Genomic DNA, 20,515 nt, shown 5'->3' on the forward strand with positions numbered 1-20,515 from the left:
ATTTCTGCAGGGATCATACACTGCAAGATAGTCACACTGTTCTGTCCATGTTATAACAAGATCAGGACATTATAACAGACTTTCTCTTTTCATGAGGAAAAACAGCATGTTTTGTGTGCAGTTTTTCTTTTAGGAAAAGGCAGGCAGCATTAAAGAGGTGCTCTGAGACAAACATTTGTTAAATCCAGAACATCTAAAATACAGGGATAGACTCTTATCAGAGCCATGTGGCTCCATCCTGAGATTGCTGTCGCAGGCCATCCATTGGTCTTGTTCTGTTTGCTATAATAGCATCACTTCTCCCCCAGGGCTGGTACCTGAGCTGGACAAAGTGAGTGGATAACAGCATCAGGCAGTGTATCCCGTAGCATCCTTGTTCTGAAAACTTTAAGACTTTAATATTAGCCATTTAACTTTTAAAAGGTTTTTGTCAAGTAATTCATTTTCCATAGAAACATATTTCAGAGATTTAATCGCCAATTTATTTTTGTTTCCTTTTTAGATTTTGAAATTTAGAAAAAAAAAAAATAGAACCCTCTTTGAAGTCAGAATTGTGCCAGACGCAATTCATTACTAAGAAGTAAACATTTTTAAGAAGTTTGTTTAAATTACTGAAAATATAGAACTGTTGGGCTGACTGCTTTGGAATTAGCTTTGAACACACCTACCATTGACTGGACCAAGTACATAAGAAACTAGATCATCCCCTTCTTCTGAGCACCTGTAAGAAGCATGCACTTTCTTGCTTGCAAGAAAGCCTTTCTGTGCCTTCTGGTACACAGATGTCTTCTGTTTCCACCAGCTCAAAGCAGCTTTATGTGGTCAGAAAGAATCCATGACTCAGTTTCTTCTATGCCATTGCTCACCACAGAGCTGGAAAGGATTGTTTTGCCATGTTCTGTTCTTTGGTGTCACATGCAGGGTTTCAGGGACAAATGGCTTTCCCTCCTTCATAGGATCAGCCTGAAGAGTCTGATGATCTGGTTCCCTAAATTTTTACCTATCTCCTCTTATCTTTGATCCTTGATTGGGGAAGCCTTCTGTTTCAAGCCTTCCATCATAGTCTTCATCACCTTGCAACAACCAGAGTATATAAATAAGTTTGCTCTACCACAGTGTATTTAATCCTCACCAGCAAAATTATGAATAAGACAACCCTCCCTGTTTAGTGTTCTCATGTCCCTGCCTCATTAATCCATCCAACTTGCCATCTCCCCTTAAAGCTGTTTTCCAGCTAGTTCTTGGTCTTTGGACCATCTATTTGCCTGGCCCATTTTGTACTAACCTAGCTTGTGGGTGATTCTGTCATGATGGAACCTGTGAAGATGACATGGCATTTAATCTGTCAGAAGAGAGAATTGTTTTGGTTTGTTTTCATAACCCAGAATACCAATAATGTGTTTATTTTAGGTACCATGTAGGTTAAGAGCTCCCTGGAGTAAGACTGACCAGAATTTGTATCCTGCTTTGGCCTCTTATTATCTGATCAAGTTTCTCAACTTCTCTGATTTTAAATTCCTTTGTCTATAAAATTGAGATAATAGTATTGGGTTGGTTTGTGAAGTAGATGCTTAAATTAACTTAAAGGGTTTAGCACTTTGCCTGTCATGTAAATGGTCAATAAATGTTAGTAATCATTAAATAATATTGTTGAATGAATTGCTCTATTAGTCTTTCATTCTCTTTTTCCGTGTTTTTTTTACTCTTTTCTATGTATCTTTCACTCATTTTTGCTCTCTCAGTATGCCAAAGGGACATTAATATTTTCAGTCAAATCCACATGGCTTATGGAGAAGACTTATTTCCCAAGAATTGTTTTGGTTTGTGGTAACCACTTAGAGAAATTTGTCTATTATCAAGGACAAAAAAAAAGAAAGAAAAATGTTGCTTTCACAGATATGGACTCACACTGGCAATGTCAACTTAATTCTCATTTTAGGACCCTGCCCGTACAGCAGCTCTCTCCCCACAAAGTCATCCAAATGCCTGGCAGCGCAGCAGGGCAAGGCCTGTGCTGAACATCCTCTAGTTAACGTTCTGTTGGCAGATCAGGTTTCATGGGCCCACAGTGACTCTCACTGCGGAGACTGCTTGGCGTCTTGCATGGAGCAGATGAAAGCAGCTCTGAAGGGAAGCTGCTTCTCTGGCACACAGAAGCAGAGGAGCGTATTCTGGCATTGCCCAAAGTGGTTCAGTTTCATTTAGCATCAGAGGCCCTGCCTTTTGGGTGGAAGCAAATAATGGGGCCCTTTTATTTTTTATTTATTTATTTATTTAATTAATTTATTTTTTTGAGAGACAGAGTCTCGCTCTGTCACCTAGGCTGGAGTGCAGTGGTGCGATCTGGGCTCACTGCAAGCTCCGCCTCCCAGGTTCACGTCATTCTCCTACCTCAGCCTCCCGAGTAGCTGAGATTACAGGTGTGTACCACCACACCCAGCTAATTTTTGTATTTTTAGTAGAAACAGCATTTTGCCATGTTGGCCAGGCTGGTCTCGAATTCCTAGCCTCAAGCAATCTGCCCACCTCAGCTTCCCAAAGTTCTAGGATTACAGACGTGAGCCACCATGCCTGGCCAATAGGGCCGTTTTAGACAATAAAATAGAGTACTTATTGGCATCTGGAAAAGTTGATGTTTTGTTTAACGTGAGGGCTCCGTCTTTCCACGCTTGTAAATTGAATGTCCTGTGAGTGATTGTGTTCTTAGGTTTGAGAGCATCTATTCCCCTCGTTTTCACCCTGTTTCCATGTTTTATGTAGAATGGTGTCTTCAAATCTCATCTGAATTTAATTTCATGAACTACATGACACTTAGGAAATATGAGTTGCTGATGATACTCTAGCTTTCTGCATTTTGTCGTATTTTCCATCTGCGCCACATATGAAAAATGTTAAATTTCTGTTCCTTGGCACGTTCGATATTATGTAGGATAGTCAAGGTTAAAAAGCTCTTGCCCTTGACACTGTAACCAAGAATTGTTTTGGTTCTTAATCTGGGGCCTGTAGACACCGGGGTCTGGGAGATCTATGCAAGCTTCATAGGACATCCTTGAGTAGTCTAAAGTTACTTGCCAGGTTTTGTGTATAAATTCTTGTGCATTTTTTTTTGGAGAATTTTCAAGGCATCTGAGGCCAAATAATGGTTAAGGATGACCGAATAGAGGTTTCAAGATCCTGAAATTGAACTAGATATATCGTCTAATTAGGAATTATTATGGTAGTGTTTTTGGTTTGTTTGTGTGTGTGTGTGTGTTGTTGTTGTTATTGTTGTTTGCTTTTAAGGAAATTGCCTTGGAAAAAATCTGCTTTAAAGCAAGCCTGTAACTGAACACCATTCAGCTTTGGTCATCTTATGCACTAAATTGTGTGTGGAGACCAAAGGAAAACAGGAGAGTGCCATCTAGAGGCCTTAACAACAATTTGGTCCTAGCCTTCTCCCTACACAGGGGTCTTTAACAACTTCCTAAATTAAGAACACTTTTGTCCTCTTAAGTAACTGCAAACCATAAACATGTGTGTCAATGACATTTATAATCTATACAGGTGCTGCTACAGTTGTGGCTCTAGCCTTACTACTCTGGAAACATAATTTTAATAAAGCATAATGTTGTAGATGGCATTTACTTTATTCTATAGGAATGTAGAAGTCTTTGAGATGTACACTGCATTTGAATATAGTTTTAATTGTAAAGCAACAACAAATTGATGCCTGATGTAAGAAATCATTTTGATATAGGAACTTTGTTGTATTATCTTTTGAAGTTAGAGTAAATTAAAAATTAAGAGTAATTTATCTTAGTTACTTGTAGTATTCTTTTCAAAACAGTAATATAGAATGGTGTCTGCCAGATGGTATAGAATTTGAAGAGTTGAATTCACCCTAGAAAAGTAAATCAATTTATTTCCATGTGGAGATGTATAATAGGGTAGTCAAGAGCACAGCTTAGAAGTCCCAACTTTACCATTTCTTCGCCATGTTGAATATGTTAACTTTCAAAATCTTGTTTCTTCTTCATTTATAAGTGGAGCTAATTATAGTCTTTAAGTTAAGGTTGTTGTGAAGGTTAAATGTAATAAAGTTGGTAAGCACAGTGCTTAGTATATCAAAAGTAGTTTTTTGTAATAATGTCTTACTGCTGTTGTTATTTTCACTGACCAGTTTTGTTTTCAGGATGGTTGTGATTAAATAGAAGCAGAAAATTTAAAAACCTATAGAAAATTTTATTTTAAAAAAATTTTCACAATTATAATCTCATTTGATTAAATATTCAACAAATATTTATTTACATATTCAGTAGATATTTATGCAGCTCCTAAGTGGCTAGATATAATAACCATTTTAGGTATTGGAGAGTTGATACTGGGTACAACAGAAAGAAAGACACGGGCCTTGCATTGCAGTGGAGGAGTCAGACAAAAAGTAAATACATAAACAAGATGGTTTCCCAAAGAAATCATTTGTGTGAAGAAAATGAATGTGATGTAATAGAGAGTGACTGGAGGCCCATCTTAGAGTAGATGGTTAAAGAAGAGCTTTCTGAGGAAGTGACGTTTAAACTCTTACCTGAATGACAAGGAGCCAATCATATGAAGACCTGAGGAGTGGCCATTTCAGCTAAAGGAAAAAAACAAACAAACAAAAAAACACATGTAAAGGCCATTGGATGAGAGTGTGTTAAACGTGCAAAAACTAGAAATGTGCATAGTGGCAGGAAACCAGGTCAGAGAGGGAAGTAGGGGGCCAAGCACGGTGGCTCACGCCTGTAATCCCAGCACTTTGGGAGGCTGAGGTAGGCGGATCACTTGAAGTCAGGAGTTCGAGACCAGCGTGTTCAACATAGTGAAACCTCTCCTCTACTAAAGATATAAAAATTAGCTGGGCGTGGTGGCACAGGCCCGTAATCCCACCTGCTGGAGAAGCTGAGGCAGGAGAATTACGTGGAGGCAGGAGAATCACGTGAACCCAGGAGGCAGAGGTTGCAGTGAGCCGAGATCGCACCACTGCACTCCACAGCCTGGGTGACAGAGCGAGACTCTGTCTCAAAAAAAAAAAAAAAAAAAGAGAGAGAGAGAGAAGTAGGAGCCTTGTAGGCCCAGGACTTTGGATTTCATTCTGAGGGTTATGGGAAGAGATTGGAGAGTTATAGGCAAAGTGGTGATATGCCCAAATTTATGCTTTGGAAAAATTCCTTTTGCCTCTCTATAGAAAACAGATTGTAATGGAGCAAGAATGGAAGCAGAAAGACCGGGTAGGACACTTTTGCAGGGTGTAAGTCAGAAATGGTGGCTTGGATAAAGATACTGAATTAATGGTTCAATGTTGAATTAGTGTTGGGGGATTTGGGTCACCCAACAACTCTGCACCACAGGGGCAGGGTAGCATTGTGGTTAAGAGAACCAGGTGAAGAGTCAGGCTGTCTGGTTTGACTTAATAGCCATGTGACCTTGGACAAGTTTCTTTACCTCCCTGTGCCTAGTTTTTGCTATTCCTAAAATGGGAACAATGATAGTACATTCCTCCTAGGATTGCTGTGTAGATTAAATGAGGAAATAATAATTTAAAATGCTCAGAAGATGCATCAATACTGCTGTTTTGGTATCATCATCACTGCCTTCATCAAAACTATTACTCTCATCACCCTCAGTACCCACATTTTATAGATGAGAAAACTTAGAAATAGAGGGTGGTTTTGAAATCAGAATATAGGTTTCTTGATTTTGAATCCATTGTTCTTTCTGCAATATAATCTGTAATACGAGCTCCCAGAGAAAAATCTCTATTGATCTGAATATCTGTAGCTCACAGCCTAGTTTTAAATACCTATGACTATTTAAATAACATTGAGAATAAAATGATAAATAAGGCTAGCTGAATCCCAGGGCATAGGAGAGAAGTAGCCTGAGGCTCTCTCCCCACACACCTTGTGCCATCAGAAATTCAAGTTCCCTGAGTTTTGAAGAAGGGTATTGCACTCCTAAGCCAAAAGCATTAGTATGCACGTGGTGGTACATTTAGGAGGATAGAACTGAATATTTTGAGAACCTTGTAAGATACTGAATCTCTTTAGAGGCCATTCTACTCTTCATTACTTGTGTTAAATGGGGCCATATACATAATATAAATAAATGAAATCCATGGATTATCCCCAGACCTTTTCTGGTGAGCCTTTTGGTGAAGGCAATAACCAGACTACCACCTTGAGTTTCTTTTTCTCCACCTCTCTCTGCCTTTGCTTAGCCCCTTCTGGTGGCATAAGCAACAGAATAGGTAAGGATCAAAGAGCAAGAGAGACAAAACTAGAGGCAGGGAGTTGGATAGCCTCCCTGCTGGCTTTGCCTCTGGTTCCTCTACTCCCCTGGTGCCTCCCCTCACCAGAGACTGAAGGCAGGCTGTTTGTCCATTGCAGAATGTGAGCATTTGATCCGCCATATGTTGGTGTTAGACCCCAATAAGCGCCTCTCCATGGAGCAGATCTGCAAGCACAAGTGGATGAAGCTAGGGGACGCCGATCCCAACTTTGACAGGGTGAGCTGGGAACCGCTGCTGCAGGGGACTCCTCTGAAAGCTGCTGCAGCCTCCTTTGCATGTGATTGTAATCAGGCTATAACCTGAAAGGCGGACACCGGGAACAAACTATTACGTAACGCTAAAGCAGCACGTGAAGCAAGCAAGAAGGAATGTAAAACCAGTTAAACTGCTGGAGAATAGTGATCATGGTTCCCTACCATGTGTCCCCAAATTATCGTCTGTTTTTGGCTTTTGAGATAGAACAGCCTGCAGTTCTGCAGCTTACCTACCATGGGGATGTCGCCTTCCTCTTGTCTTAGTGTGCTCAATTCAGTGGCTTCTGTAGCATGCTTTTATTTAAACCACTGTGGCCATCCCAGGTACGCCAGGGAGCTCAGGAAACAGTGAGTTGTCTGTTTACAGCTGATCACTCAGGGCTCTCTTCCTTAGACTTTGTCTAAGGCCAAAAACATCCCAAGCCAGAGGGCATGGAACAGGTTGGTCATTATATATGCTGTGCCACATTGATGTGGTTAATTGGGGGGTTGACAACTTCCTCCTTTTTATGTTACAGTTAATAGCTGAATGCCAACAACTAAAGGAAGAAAGACAGGTGGACCCCCTGAATGAGGATGTCCTCCTGGCCATGGAGGACATGGGACTGGACAAAGAACAGACACTGCAGGTATCTCCGAAGGAGTGGAGAACAAAGTGGGATGTAGCAGTTCCTCTAACCTGCTTTTTCCATTTTTCGCCTTCTTGGGAACTTGGGCCTTTTTTTTCCTCCTGTTTTTCTTCCTCTGCCCCTCCCTGGGCCTTGGAAAGAAGGAAAGAAGGTGCTTTGGCTAATGTTATTACTGAAAGGGTTCTGGTCATCAACATGCCATTTCACCAGGGTTTTGTACTCTTTTCCCTTCTCTCTTGGTAGTCATTAAGATCAGATGCCTATGATCACTATAGTGCAATCTACAGCCTGCTGTGTGATCGACATAAGAGACATAAAACCCTGCGTCTCGGAGCACTTCCTAGCATGCCCCGAGCCCTGGCCTTTCAAGCACCAGTCAATATCCAGGTGGGCAATAACTCCAGTGACCTAGTTCAGGACAAGTAACACCAGGGGGGTAAAGGTTAGCTGTTGCTCACTAACCCTAAGTCAAGAGAGTTTCTTGCTCTTCCTTACCTCTGTCTCCTCCCATTTGTCATCTCTTCCTTTGTCAGAGGCCAATCAAAGATCTGAACCTTTTTTTGACAGAGAGGAGGGATGAGCAACAATAGTTGTGCCTTTTGTTTTTTTGAAGAAATAGCAAATCATGAGGCGATGCTATCCTCTCCACAGGATGCTTCCTTGTTGTGACTTCTAAGGGCCGATGAACCAAAAACTTTAGTAATCAGGGAAACATAGACTTTAGCAATCAAGACTACTTGGAAAGACTCATTATTTCTCTCTAGTGTTAAAGGTATGTGTGTATATGTATGTACTGCTTTCCAGGCGGAGCAGGCAGGTACTGCTATGAACATCAGCGTTCCCCAGGTGCAGCTGATCAACCCAGAGAACCAAATTGTGGAGGCAAGTAGCAACCTGTGGGAGTTGTCAGCTGAAACCACTTTCTTTGCCATCTCCTTGCTTCCCTTCCTTCTGATTTCTAACTCGATGGTGTTTCCCTCCACCTCAGCCGGATGGGACACTGAATTTGGACAGTGATGAGGGTGAAGAGCCTTCCCCTGAAGCATTGGTGCGCTATTTGTCAATGAGGAGGCACACAGTGGGTGTGGCTGACCCACGGTGAGTATCTGACCAACCGCCCTCACTAACACTGGGGCAAAGAATTGTCACCTTTCAGTGTCTACCATGGCACATTTCCTACTACATTGTATCTCCAGAGGAGATCTAATCCAGTGGCCAAGTGGACAAATGATATGATGTAATTTATGTATGTAGACAATTAAAATTTAAATGAATAAGGATCCAAAATCCAATAACAACCGTTTCCCAAAGTGTTTTCCCAAAATAGTCTTTCATGATGTTCCCTGATGCCTGCACACTGGAAAAAATGGACTGAAGGCCAGCTCGCCCCAGTTTTGTTCCATGGTTGAAAACTCTCAACATTAAAATAGCCTTACCTCTTTTCTGGATATTTTCTTTGCTGAGTAGGAAGAGAAGGTTGTGGCAAGAATTCTCCTGAGAGGTCAACTCAGGGCAAAGCTGGTTTTCTTATAAACATCTCTTTTCTCCCAGTGAATTTCCAAAAAAGACTCCCATGCCTGCTGATGTGCTTGTTTTATGTCTCTTCTTCTCAGCCTATGATCAAATAGGCAATAGGAGAACATTCTGGCTCCACGGACTGAGATAGCTTTAAAGGGGTGGAGCCCTGAGTCGCTCTGTTAGTGGAAAGATGTCTTAAAGTATGCTGTAAAACCTGCCATTGTAGCAAGATAGCCGTGTACATCTAGTACTTATCTGTCCTGTCAGCACTGACAAGAGTAATTGCATTCTTTCCGTGGTGAATCAGTTGCTACTTCGGGCAGCCATTATCTTAGTGGATGGCCCGTGTTCTCCAGAAACTTGGTGTTCACCTCCAGGATTTGAAAACCTGAACTGGACTGGTGCCACTATTTCCTCTTGGCTCAGAGCTGTTGGTTTTACATGAATGGCCAATAAAGAATACCAATCCTTCGTCCCAAATAGTAAAGGAGCAGAGAGTTAAATTCCACACTTTAGGCTTTTGCTTTGCTTTAGGATCTTAAAGAGAAACATAAATTCAGGAAGAAAATAAATAAAATACAATAAGTTGTACTGAACATAGCAATGCCATCAATTTTGGGATGTAAGCACTTTTGAGTAAGAATGTTAACTAAACTTCTCTGTCATTCTGTTTTCTGTCAGCACGGAAGTTATGGAAGATCTGCAGAAGCTCCTACCTGGCTTTCCTGGAGTCAACCCACAGGCTCCATTCCTGCAGGTGGCCCCTAATGTGAACTTCATGCACAACCTGTTGCCTATGCAAAATTTGCAACCAACCGGGCAACTTGAGTACAAGGTACCTAGACATGGGAGAGGGCTGGCTCCAGAAGAAACAAACTTGAGCTTCCTTTGAGAGGCTATGAGGCACCTTCCCTAGGACTTAAGGGTTTCTTTATAGAGAAAGATGATTTATCTTGCAAAGCAGCTCGGGTGAGAGAGAAGTGTCCTTTAGTCTCTGTCATGACCCGTGGCTCCCTTAATTTCCATAGATGAGTGGCTTGCCCCTTTGTCCCCGCCTTCCCCTCATCTCATGGTCCGTCCTCCCAACTCTGTTCCTGGCAGGAGCAGTCTCTCCTACAGCCGCCCACGCTACAGCTGTTGAATGGAATGGGCCCCCTTGGCCGGAGGGCATCAGATGGAGGAGCCAACATCCAACTGCATGCCCAGCAGCTGCTGAAGCGCCCACGGGGACCCTCTCCGCTTGTCACCATGACACCAGTGAGTAGCAGCACAGAGCCCAATTCACTGTCTCAGAGGCTTTTGGTAAAAAGGTTGTGAGCCTGGGGTTGGGAACCCAGGGCCACTCTACATGTCTGAATTTCCTTTTTCTCCAAACTTAGGATGCTCCAGCCCATTTTCTTCGGGCCAGTAGACTTCCACACTTTGTTTTTGGTGAACTTACTTACTTAGCCAAGTTATTTCTACACTGAACTCTGCTCCTGGAGAGCTTTTTCCTCAATGGGTGCTCACAGGTACCCTGGTTAAGTCCAGCTGCACTCCTGCCAGCTTGGGGCAGGTAGCAGCCTAACTCAGAGCCTTCTCCCAGGCAACCTTTCCCTGCCAGAAGGCCAAAGTGTCCTTGAATTAATTGGTTTCTAGACTGGCTTCCAAAATTGCCTTTTCACTAACGCTTTTTCTGTTGATAAACACACCTCACATTTTTGGCATAACCTGGATCACTTGATGATTTGCTCCCACAGCTTTAGCCTAGTCAGTTATCTTAGTCACATCTCCTTCATATGATAGTCACATTCAGAGATTTTTTTTCTCCCTTGGGTTCTGTTTATTTCTGGTTATTTTCCTGTCATAGGTCATTCATTCATTCATTCAATCTCATAGTACCATAAGATTGGGTAGTAAATACATCCATCACCCTTGGAGATGTTTTAAGGGCAGTGCTGCTTTGAGGACCCTTTTCCCTCCTTTAATCCATCATGGGTTAATCCCTTGTAAAATACAGTAAAAGTGAAACATTAGAAAAATGAAAATTTAAACACATATAAAATACAAGGCTAAATTTTTTATTGAGTTCAACAGACAAAATTACTCTGTTAAATTGCTAAAAGTGTCTCTTTATTTATTTTTTTAAATTGCTAAAAGTTTCTGAAAGCCTTTTGTTGATTTCTGTACTTACCTTATCATGAATTGGTAACAAAACAGTTTGTGGGCATGGGTCCATGGGCCATACTTTCAGTAATAAAGAATTATATATCATAGCCCTTGGCATCACTGACAAGATCAACATATGTGAAGTATTTGCATAATAGTACAAGATCATATGTGATGAAGTACCACAGTAATAACATGGAAAATTAGGTGGCAGAGGCATTCAGAGATGGGCAAGACAGGTTTGGAAGGATCATGGTCAGCTTTATGGGACGTGGGGTGACTTACTGTGTCTACTGTAACTGCTTTTGCCAAGGTCACTAACAAGTTCTTATTGATAAATCCAGTGGACATTTTTAACCTTTTATCTTTTTGGACATCCCAACTGTATTCATCGCTGTTGACTTCTTTTTTTCCTTGAAATATTTTCTGTTCTTGGTGTCTGTGGCACCACATTCTCTGTGTTTTCCCCCGCCTCTCCTTTTCACATTTCCTTTCTGCTTGTTCCTTGAGGTTGGCAAAACCCAGAGTTTTATCCTAGGCCCTATTCCCATGTCCTTTGATGTACTCTCTCTGGATGAGTTTGTCCACTCCCGTAATCTCAGTTACCATCTGATTGTCTCCAGCCCAGAAGGCTCCTCTGAGTTCTACACATACGTATACATGACTGCCTACGGGATAGATTTAGTTGGTTATTCCACAAGTATTCACAACTTTAATTCAACATGTCCCAAATGAACTTACCATGACTCTGTGAAACCTGCTCCTCCCCTTGGGTGACAGTGAATGGCACTGTCATTCTCTGGGTTACACAAGCTAGGGATGTGAATTTTATCTTTAACTCTTCCCTTTCTTATTCGCCATATCAAGTCAGCTATCCAGTGCCTGTGAATGAAACACCTTCTCCACTTTCCTTTCCTTAACTCAGGTCACTGTCATCCATTGCGTAGATGAACACCATGGCATCCTAACTGACTTCCTTGCTTCCAGTCATGTCCCCTGATCCCTGCCACCAGCCCTTTTCACACTGCAGCTAGAGTAAGCTGGCTTTGGCAAATATAAATCTTTATAACATCATGCCCCTGCTTAAAATCTTTTAGTGATTCACCACTGTTCTTCCTCAAACTTCTTAGTGTGTTATTCAAGACCGTTTGTCACTGGCCACAGCGTTCCTCTCCTGCCTCATCTACAGCCACTTCCTGCCTCACCCTGTTCACTCCACCCTTGTAGAACTGTGGTAAGGGATCCAGGAACCCTGGGAGCTTTCAAACAAAATTATTCCAGGAGTGTTTTGTTTTGTGATTATCCATTTTGTAAAATGTTCTTTTATAATAATTCAAGTGTGATTTTTGTTCTAGTGACTGAGGCATGGTGATTATGTGGGCACCCAGGCTATGGGTAGCTAGCAAGGATGCAGATGGGAAAGTCACAGTGATACAAGCACTGTGGTGGTTCTCATTTCACTCACATGTTTTGGCGAGTAACAACTATTTTAAAGCAGTGAATTGATACTACACAATTGTATCTTATGTACTAAAATGTAATTTCAATAATTGACTATGCTTTCCTGGAGTTAAGGCATTTAAAGTCTGGAAATCACATTAATATGAAACAACAGATCAAGTCCTAGACATTTCAGGTAAACAATCTTCTACTGTATTTTCGGGTCCTCAAACACCTACAGGCCTTCTCTTTTCTTCAGCCTGGAAACCTGTAACTCGTGTCCCTCTTTGCCTGACCATCTCCTGTGCATCCTTCAGGTTCCTGCTAGGTGCTACCTCCTCCAGGATGCCTTCCTTAATTAGAAGACTTGATCATGCTATTTTGTAATTGTTTACTTGTCTCTATCCTCTACTAGACTGTAAAATGAGGGCAAGGTCTATGTCTGTAAAGTCTGTAAATTCACATTTTATCCTGTAACAGTAAGCATTTGGCTATTTGTTAATTAATAAATGAATGAATGAAGATAAATAAGAGGAAGAAATTCTAATTAGTATTACCTAAGCAAGGTAAAAATGGAAAAATAGGTATTTGAAAATCCTGTATAACCCAGGAGTCTAGAAAAGTTCTGTAAATAAGAAAGTTAGCAGAAAGTCCTGCCCCAAGCCCAGTTACTAGAGTAAGAGGCATTACAGAATAAGCTGCCACCTTGAGCTTTTCCTTCCTGTCTCTCTTCAGGCAGTGCCAGCAGTTACCCCTGTGGACGAGGAGAGCTCGGATGGGGAGCCAGATCAGGAAGCTGTGCAGAGGTAATGTGACATCTGGCAGTGCTTGCAGAAGTCCTTGGGCAGGCTCCCCCTGCAACCAGCGAAAGGTCACCTCTGCCCAAGGAGGTGGTACAGTGCAGCTTCAACATTTGTGTGGTCTCTTTGCTCAAGCCAGATGGCATGTTCCACCCCACATGGAAGTAACAGAAGACTACCCAGAAAATGTCATTTCTGTAAGCACCATTGGAAGTCCCCTAAGTGACAGCAATAACCATAAGAACTTTTTCTTTCCTCCCTCCTTCTTCCTTGTCCCCTGCCTTCATATTGCAACTCTGATAGTATTCACAAGGCACAAAGCCTGCTCCTACCTGCCAAGAACTGTTTACTGAAAAGGAATTGGAGATGTGGGATGACAGTGATCCTAGCTAGTCTGGCCATGGACCTCTGGCATGGACTCTTCCTTTCCAGGAGAATGAATACCTCTTGTACTGTTTGCTGTGTGCTTCTTCCACCCCCTTGTACCAACAAAGAGATATTGAAAAAGAGAATATGAGATTGGGCCAGGGACAGATGCAAATATCCATTGTTTACAGAACCTTATTGAGAGATGCCTAACTCGCAGAGAACGGCAGTGACCATCAGGCATGCTGTACTGTTCATTTGGCCTCAGTTCCATTAGCCCTGGTCCTCAGTTCCATGCATGCCCCCTTGTGGGAGTTGATTTTCTTATTATCCAGGGAGGGGGTTTCACCAGAATCCAGCATGTATTTTCCCAGAAATACAGGTGTTCTTCAAGATTATATGTTTTTTCCTTTGAGGGAAGTTGAAATAAAATGGTTTTCATGGGCTTTTGGGGGAACTTTGGGTGTCTTTATCCAATGGTTATTAAAACACTAATGGCTTACTCTTTGGCAAGTTCACATAACACTAATTACAGTCTGTTAACTGATTTTAGCTTAAAGGGGCAAAATAGTTAAGAATGAAATGAGACCATTTTTTAAGAACCTGACAGTTGCTGGCTAGGACTCTTACCCTATCCCCAGTAGCTCTGTATGAGAGCTGCTATTCAGAAAGCAGCTGGTCCTATGTGGAAAGAAAACCATGGCAAACAGGGGTGTTGGTAGGTGGGCCAGCTCTTTCTACAGCTTAGCCAATAGAAGGAAAATTGTGGTAACTTTTTTTTTTCCTTGATGCTGTTGTTTCTATAGTTTGCTGATAAGAGGGTATATAAGGTTACAAATAGGCCCTACTGGGTCATGAAGAAATGAGAAATTAGGAAATTTACTGCCTTTCTACCTTAAAAGAGACAGCAATATATTATCTTCTTTGTCTTAGACTTTCCTTCTTCCAGGTCTACCTTCTTTCTTCTTTAGACCAACATTTCAAGGGTATAATGCCCGTCAGTTTTGATGTAATAAAAAAGGTATAGTGCCTGTCTTACTCATGCCTCCAGAAGAGTAGCAGCGGTGGAGGAAGTCATCCACCAGACAAAGAGGGACAATATCTTATTGATGGTGTTGACTAAGTGCTGGGTCTGAGAGATCTTCCGAATAAAGCCATCAGTTTGGGAACTCTTCGTCTTTTGAGACTCTTCTGTTTTTATTTTTTGCCTTGCTTTTTGCCTCCCCAACTAAACATTTCATGTGGTTTTATTTCTTCATCCTCTATAGAATGTTGGTTCCCCAAGGACAACATCAGTTTTTCTTCTCTGATGATTGAGTTATAGTCACCAAGCGAGAGGGAAAGCGTGATTTTGGAATTCATTTATCCTCAAATGGACGGATCAGTTTTCTGTGACCTGTAGTGAAGAAAGTCTCAAACCTGGGGCCTGTGAGATCAAGAGACATGCACAGAGTCCTTCTGAATATCTCCCCAGGTTCATCTCTAGGAATAGTCCTGAGGGCTCATTTCCTCTGACTTGTATTTTGGAAATTTGGAGGGAAAAGATGAATAAATTAACATGGAGAAAATAAATTCTTCTACCAGGTAGAATGAAGCAAGGAAAAGTGATCTCATCTTTGTGAGCTAGATCTACTTTCTCTCTTCTCTTCAATGGCTATTCTTAGGTTCAAAATTCAGCCACTTCATTGTCAAGCCAACTTTTGTTGGCCAGTTAGACATGTTTCACTTCCATCCAGTCAGGGATCTGTTTGCCATCAAGCCCTTCATGAGGTCTGGCACTATTTCATTGAGTGCTTTGGATTAACTTCTAATGCTTCTTGTGGAGGAATATTCCTGTCTGTCTTTTTTACTATGAAATGTGCTCCTGCTTGTTGCAGGTACTTGGCAAATAGGTCCAAAAGACATACACTGGCCATGACCAACCCTACAGCTGAGATCCCACCGGACCTACAACGGCAGCTAGGACAGCAGCCTTTCCGTTCCCGGGTCTGGCCTCCTCACCTGGTACCTGATCAGCATCGGTGAGTAGCCACATGAGCTGTGCGAGCTCCTTGAGGCTCATCGGACAGGCACCCTTCTGATTAGTCTCACAGCGATGGTGACTAGCATCGTGGCTTTAAATAGAAGCCAGCTGTCATCCTGAACTCACATCTTCTCAGCTCCTTGCAGTAAGCAATGCACAGGGCAAAGGTTTTTTACTGCGCCCTGGAGCAATGCGAGATTCCTCTCTCCCATTACCTTGCAGACCTGTTTATTGTCTGCATTTGATGCCCATGATTCTAGATGTTGATTCATAGATAAAATTGAACTTGAGACCTGCAAGAAAGTGACACTCTCAGAAGGCCACCTGGAAACAGGAAGATTTCTAGCCATATCGATAGACTTGACCTTTAATAATCCATCACCTTCAAAAGAATGAGCATTTCATATCGTGTTACCATTGAACCGCCAGCCTGGAAATGAAGACAAAGCCCCTTGTGAATATTAGAGCAGAGATCCTCTTGAGTTATGTATTTAAGAGGTCATTCTTTCAATATTCTGATGGCAAAAATCTTTTGCTAGGTTCGGTTATGGTTATAATCCATTCTCTTGAAGAAATAAAAGCAAGTTTAACCTTCCTGACCAAGAAAACTTCATTGACTCCAAGTAAGCCTGGAAGCAGCTGCGGAATGACACTTTGCTAGTTGAAGAAGATGATTATCTTCTGTGAATATCTTGATGACTAAAAATCTCAGTCTTGTCCACTCGGAAGCTATCCCTAAGCTCACGGCCCACACGTTCAAAGCCACCACCAGTTGCTAGAGCGTATTTTATTTCTGTCTTTTGGGGAAGACACTGAAAAGCAGCCTTGGGAAGGTTGAAAAGCAATCAGATTCCAAGGAAATTAGGTTTATATATGTGTTGTTATGAAATCTTGCAGCCAGCTTGCACTGGCAAGCTTGACACATTTTTTTTATTGAGGCTGGTTACCCATTTGGCATCAACATAATCAGCAAAGGCAAGTGAACTCTGAGCAGAGTGAGACATAATTAGTGCCACGTTGGAACCCTAAAAGAAGGAAGATAAGCTTTCATAAATGACTATGAATAACTTGGTAAAAATGGTCTGTTAGGAGTAGCAAGAATGACAATTCTCAAATAAAACTCTGATGGCACAGAAAGACAGGCTTTTTCTAATGAAAATCTCTCAGGACTTACAGTATTCGTGCACACTAAAGAGCACTTTGAGGCCAGGCGCGGTGGCTCATGCCTGTAATCCCAGCACTTTGGGAGGCCGAGGAAGGCGGATCACAAGATCAGGAGTTCGAGACGAGCCTGGCCAATATGGTGAAACCCCGTCTCTACTAAAAATACAAAAATTAGCTGGGCGTGGTGTTGAGCGCCTGTAGTCCCAGCTACTCGGGAGGCTGAGGCAGGAGAATTGCTTGAACCCGGGAGGCGGATGTTGCAGTGAGCTGAGATCACGCCACTGCACTCCAGCCCGGGCGACAGAGTGAGACTACGTCTCAAATCAATAAATAAATAAATAAAGAGCACTTTGAGTGATTACTGGAGAGCTGCCTTCTCCTCCCCTATACGTTTCCTGTTATTTCTCATAACTTCAAGCTCTACACTGGTATCTAATACACCCTTTATTCCTTCTTTTCTCCTTGTCTCCTTCTTCCCTTTCTCCACAGCCTGACACTTAATGTTTTAGCACTTGTCTGAGTTTGTTGTTTAGCTGAAGTCCTTTAGGTATCCTTGTTGAATTCTAGGTGTTCCTCAGGAGGTCTTCTTATGAGGGGAACATGAAGATCGTCACATTTCCAGAGTCAGGCTTTATCACAGACCCTATATTCTGTTGACATTTGTTACTCAAGAAGGTCCACACTGGCCCACAGCTCTGTCTGTGTGATATCCACCCTGCCTAGAGTCATTGTCAAGGCCTTGCCTGCTGGAAATCTGTCTGCTGTCTGTTTTCATGTGAACCTTTTTGGTGTCTTGAGGGTTGCCTGTGGCCAAGCCTATTTGAATTGGAAGAAAATGATGTTTTATGAGTGGCAAATTGCATAAGATGGGGCATTTGTGCAAACCCAGCACGTCTTGATGGGATCACTACACAAATACGCAACAAAAGAGATTAAAGCCAGTCTTCAGGGGAAATGAGAAACTTTCCAAGGCTATAAAACATGGAATACGGGTGGCCTGGATGGGTTCTTGAATTCCTTTCATTTTCTGGAGGAAATGATTAAAGAACAGTATATATACCTATCCTTCTGGGGTAGAAGAGATGAAGTTCAACATGGAAACAGAATAGTGGTCTAATCAACCTTTTCATTTCTGGAAATGTGTAATTTAAGGTTAAAAATGTTTTAAAAAGTGTAACTAAAAATTTTTTTTTAAACTAACACAAGATAGATTTTATCCAGATGGGGAACCAAGTCCCTCTTTGAAGAGTATAGTGTGGGAGTATCAGCCTAATGCGAGGCCATCCTGAATTTGAGTGTGATTGCAAATAAAAATAAAATCAAGCACAATTGATACTTATCAGTGCTTCTCAAATGAGCAACTACATCAGAACCGTTCCTCTGAGGTTACTGTGCTGGACTGACCTGGGTATCAGTCTCTTCACAACCTGAGCTTCTGAAAAAGTCATGAAATAACTGGACCTGGGATTTTCTCTGATGGGAGAGAATTCTTTTTGTGCAGAAAGACTGTATTGCTGCTTGAAGAACACGGCTTTCTGAGGGGATCAGAAATGTGTCCATTATCAGAAAACGTTGAAAGCGTAGGAATCAAATTTTAGGAGAAAATAGTACTTGCTTGCTTTAACTCAACCTGAAGTAGAAACAGAAATGACAAGTTATAAGGAAATGCTTCTGAACACAGCCTTCATGATCCCTGTTGCTGGATTGTGGCCCCCCAAATTCATTTGATTTTTGTGTTACTGAAACAAATACATGTTCGTGCTCATTTCATTAGCTCACTACTGGGTCAAGCCTCAGGTGGAGTCTGAAACAAAAGCCATCATTAGCAAAGAGAGGGTAAAAGGCTTTCACCTGCTGCCAGAACTCTCTGGATACCTCTGCATGGTCATTAGATTCCTCCTGGTCCCGCGCTGTCTGCATTGTATTTGAACTCGCTTGTTAACCTGCTTCCTGAGCTGTGGTTCTGCTTCAGTCCCAAATGAATCACTGGCAAGGTGGCACATCCTTTCATCCAAAGTTCAGTGTAATGGCGTCTCTGCCCTGGACATGAAACCCTGATCTTTTCCATCTGCTACTGGAATGCTGCTGCCTTGGCAGTCTTTTATCTGCTTACCTCAGCCCATAAACATCTCTTTCTGATCATCAGGTCACAAGTGTAGGTGTTAGCTTCTAACCCCGATGCTGTCTTAGGCATTCCTTATCAATAGCTTGTTCTTTCTTTCTGTAAGATTCTGGCTGTGTTCTGGTTGAGCAGTGGGGTCTTTGAAGGTAATCCATATGATTCCTCTTTCATTAGGAGGCTGGGTGAGTGCTGCTGCTCTGAGAAGTTGATTTTCACAGTAGGTGACCTTATTTGTTGACCAGGTACGTGCAGGATCTCAAGGCCCACATTCCTTAAGAATGTTGTTGTCTCCATCCCAGGATCAGAAGTCTTCATTTTCCCCCACCCCAATCGCCACCTTCTATTTTCTTTCACAGAACCTGTGAGTTCCAGGCCAGGCCTTTGACCACAAAACTGACTGTTGGTTCCCTCTGGCCATACGGAGATCATTGCTCAGGGAAAACTTTGGCTCAAATGGTGAATTTAAGGTTTCTAAAGGCACTAGATAGACACAGGATTATAAAAGCAAGAGCTTCTGTACAGCCTGGCCTGGAGGATATTGAGAAGCTTTTCTCTCTGGCCTAGTATATTTATAAGAACTGGATGTACTTGATCTCAGGACCTCACCAGGCTTCGAAAGTAAGCCAACTGAAGGTAAGTAGAGATGGAAGATGTACACTTGGAGCCCTCTAAAGGGAAGCAGGCTAGGGAAACGACCGACGTCCGGAAATGGCATGAAAGTGGCATAATATGCAGGGCTACCTGGGCAGCCAGCCGTCTTTATGTTCATCTGGAACAGCAGTCCCTGTGTGATTTGGTCAAAGCCCTTGAGTCCTAGCCTCTAACCTTCTCTTCCCATGTATTCAGCTCTACCTACAAGGACTCCAACACTCTGCACCTCCCTACGGAGCGTTTCTCCCCTGTGCGCCGGTTCTCAGATGGGGCTGCGAGCATCCAGGCCTTCAAAGCTCACCTGGAAAAAATGGGCAACAACAGCAGCATCAAACAGCTGCAGCAGGTAATGGAAGAGGTGGCAGGCATCCCTGGAGGAGCATGGGTGACAGAGGCCAGGATTGCAGGAGGACTGGGGTGGTAAACGTACCCCTTTTATGTCAGCAACATTGCAGTTTTATAGGTTAAAAAAGTATAGCTTTCTGGGCCGGGCGCAGTAGATCCTGCCTATAATCCCAGCACTTTGGGAGGCCAACGTGGGAGGATTGCTTGAGCCCAGGAGTTCTAGACCAGCCTAGGCAACATGGCAAACCCTTTCTCCCCCAAAAAATTAAAAATTAGCATAGTCCCAGCTACTCGTGAGGCTGAGGTGGGAGGATCACTTGAATCTGGGAGGTAGAGGTTCTAGCAAGCTAAGATCACACCCCTGCACTCCATACTGGCGACAGAGCGAGACTCTGTCTTAAAAGAAAAAGAAAGTATAGCTTTCTAACGCACTTTCTTTACTTTGTGTTATGTACAGCCCTCCCCAGGATCAGACTTCCTTCCCCCATGAAGGGACTAAATTTTTCTCCTGTCTCTAGTTCATTGGAAAGGAGTTTCTGGGCTTGGGTTTCTGTGGGAACCATCAGAGAAGGTACTACTTTTTTTTTTTTTTTTTTTTTTTTTTTTTGAGACCGAGTCTCGCTCTGTCACCCAGGCTGGAGTGCAGTGGCACAATCTCAGCTCATTGCAACGTCCGCCTCCTGGGTTCTAGAGATTCTCCTGCCTCAGCATCCTGGGTAGCGGGGACTATAGGCGTGTACCACCA

General features: G+C 42.5%; 1 protein-coding gene across 7 annotated transcripts in view; it reads left to right on the top strand.

Annotated features, from left to right (window-relative positions):
- The window catches only part of SIK3 (SIK family kinase 3), a 267,686-nt gene that overhangs the window by 228,012 nt on the left and 19,159 nt on the right, over positions 1 to 20,515 (top strand). For 3 of the 7 annotated variants that reach the window (XM_030829422.1, XM_030829419.1, XM_030829426.1), the window contains exons 7-16: positions 6,408 to 6,526; positions 7,083 to 7,193; positions 7,437 to 7,580; positions 7,998 to 8,075; positions 8,182 to 8,291; positions 9,393 to 9,546; positions 9,813 to 9,968; positions 13,035 to 13,105; positions 15,343 to 15,486; positions 19,621 to 19,771. In XM_030829422.1, coding sequence (XP_030685282.1) covers positions 6,408 to 6,526; positions 7,083 to 7,193; positions 7,437 to 7,580; positions 7,998 to 8,075; positions 8,182 to 8,291; positions 9,393 to 9,546; positions 9,813 to 9,968; positions 13,035 to 13,105; positions 15,343 to 15,486; positions 19,621 to 19,771 — 1,238 coding nt within the window. The remainder of the gene's footprint in view (positions 1 to 6,407; positions 6,527 to 7,082; positions 7,194 to 7,436; positions 7,581 to 7,997; positions 8,076 to 8,181; positions 8,292 to 9,392; positions 9,547 to 9,812; positions 9,969 to 13,034; positions 13,106 to 15,342; positions 15,487 to 19,620; positions 19,772 to 20,515) is intronic. The other 4 variants (XM_030829424.1, XM_030829420.1, XM_030829421.1 and 1 more) reach the window with 2 other exon arrangements.

This window comes from Nomascus leucogenys, chromosome 15 (genome assembly GCF_006542625.1).
Source record: "Nomascus leucogenys isolate Asia chromosome 15, Asia_NLE_v1, whole genome shotgun sequence".
Taxonomy (NCBI): Eukaryota; Metazoa; Chordata; class Mammalia; order Primates; family Hylobatidae; genus Nomascus; species Nomascus leucogenys.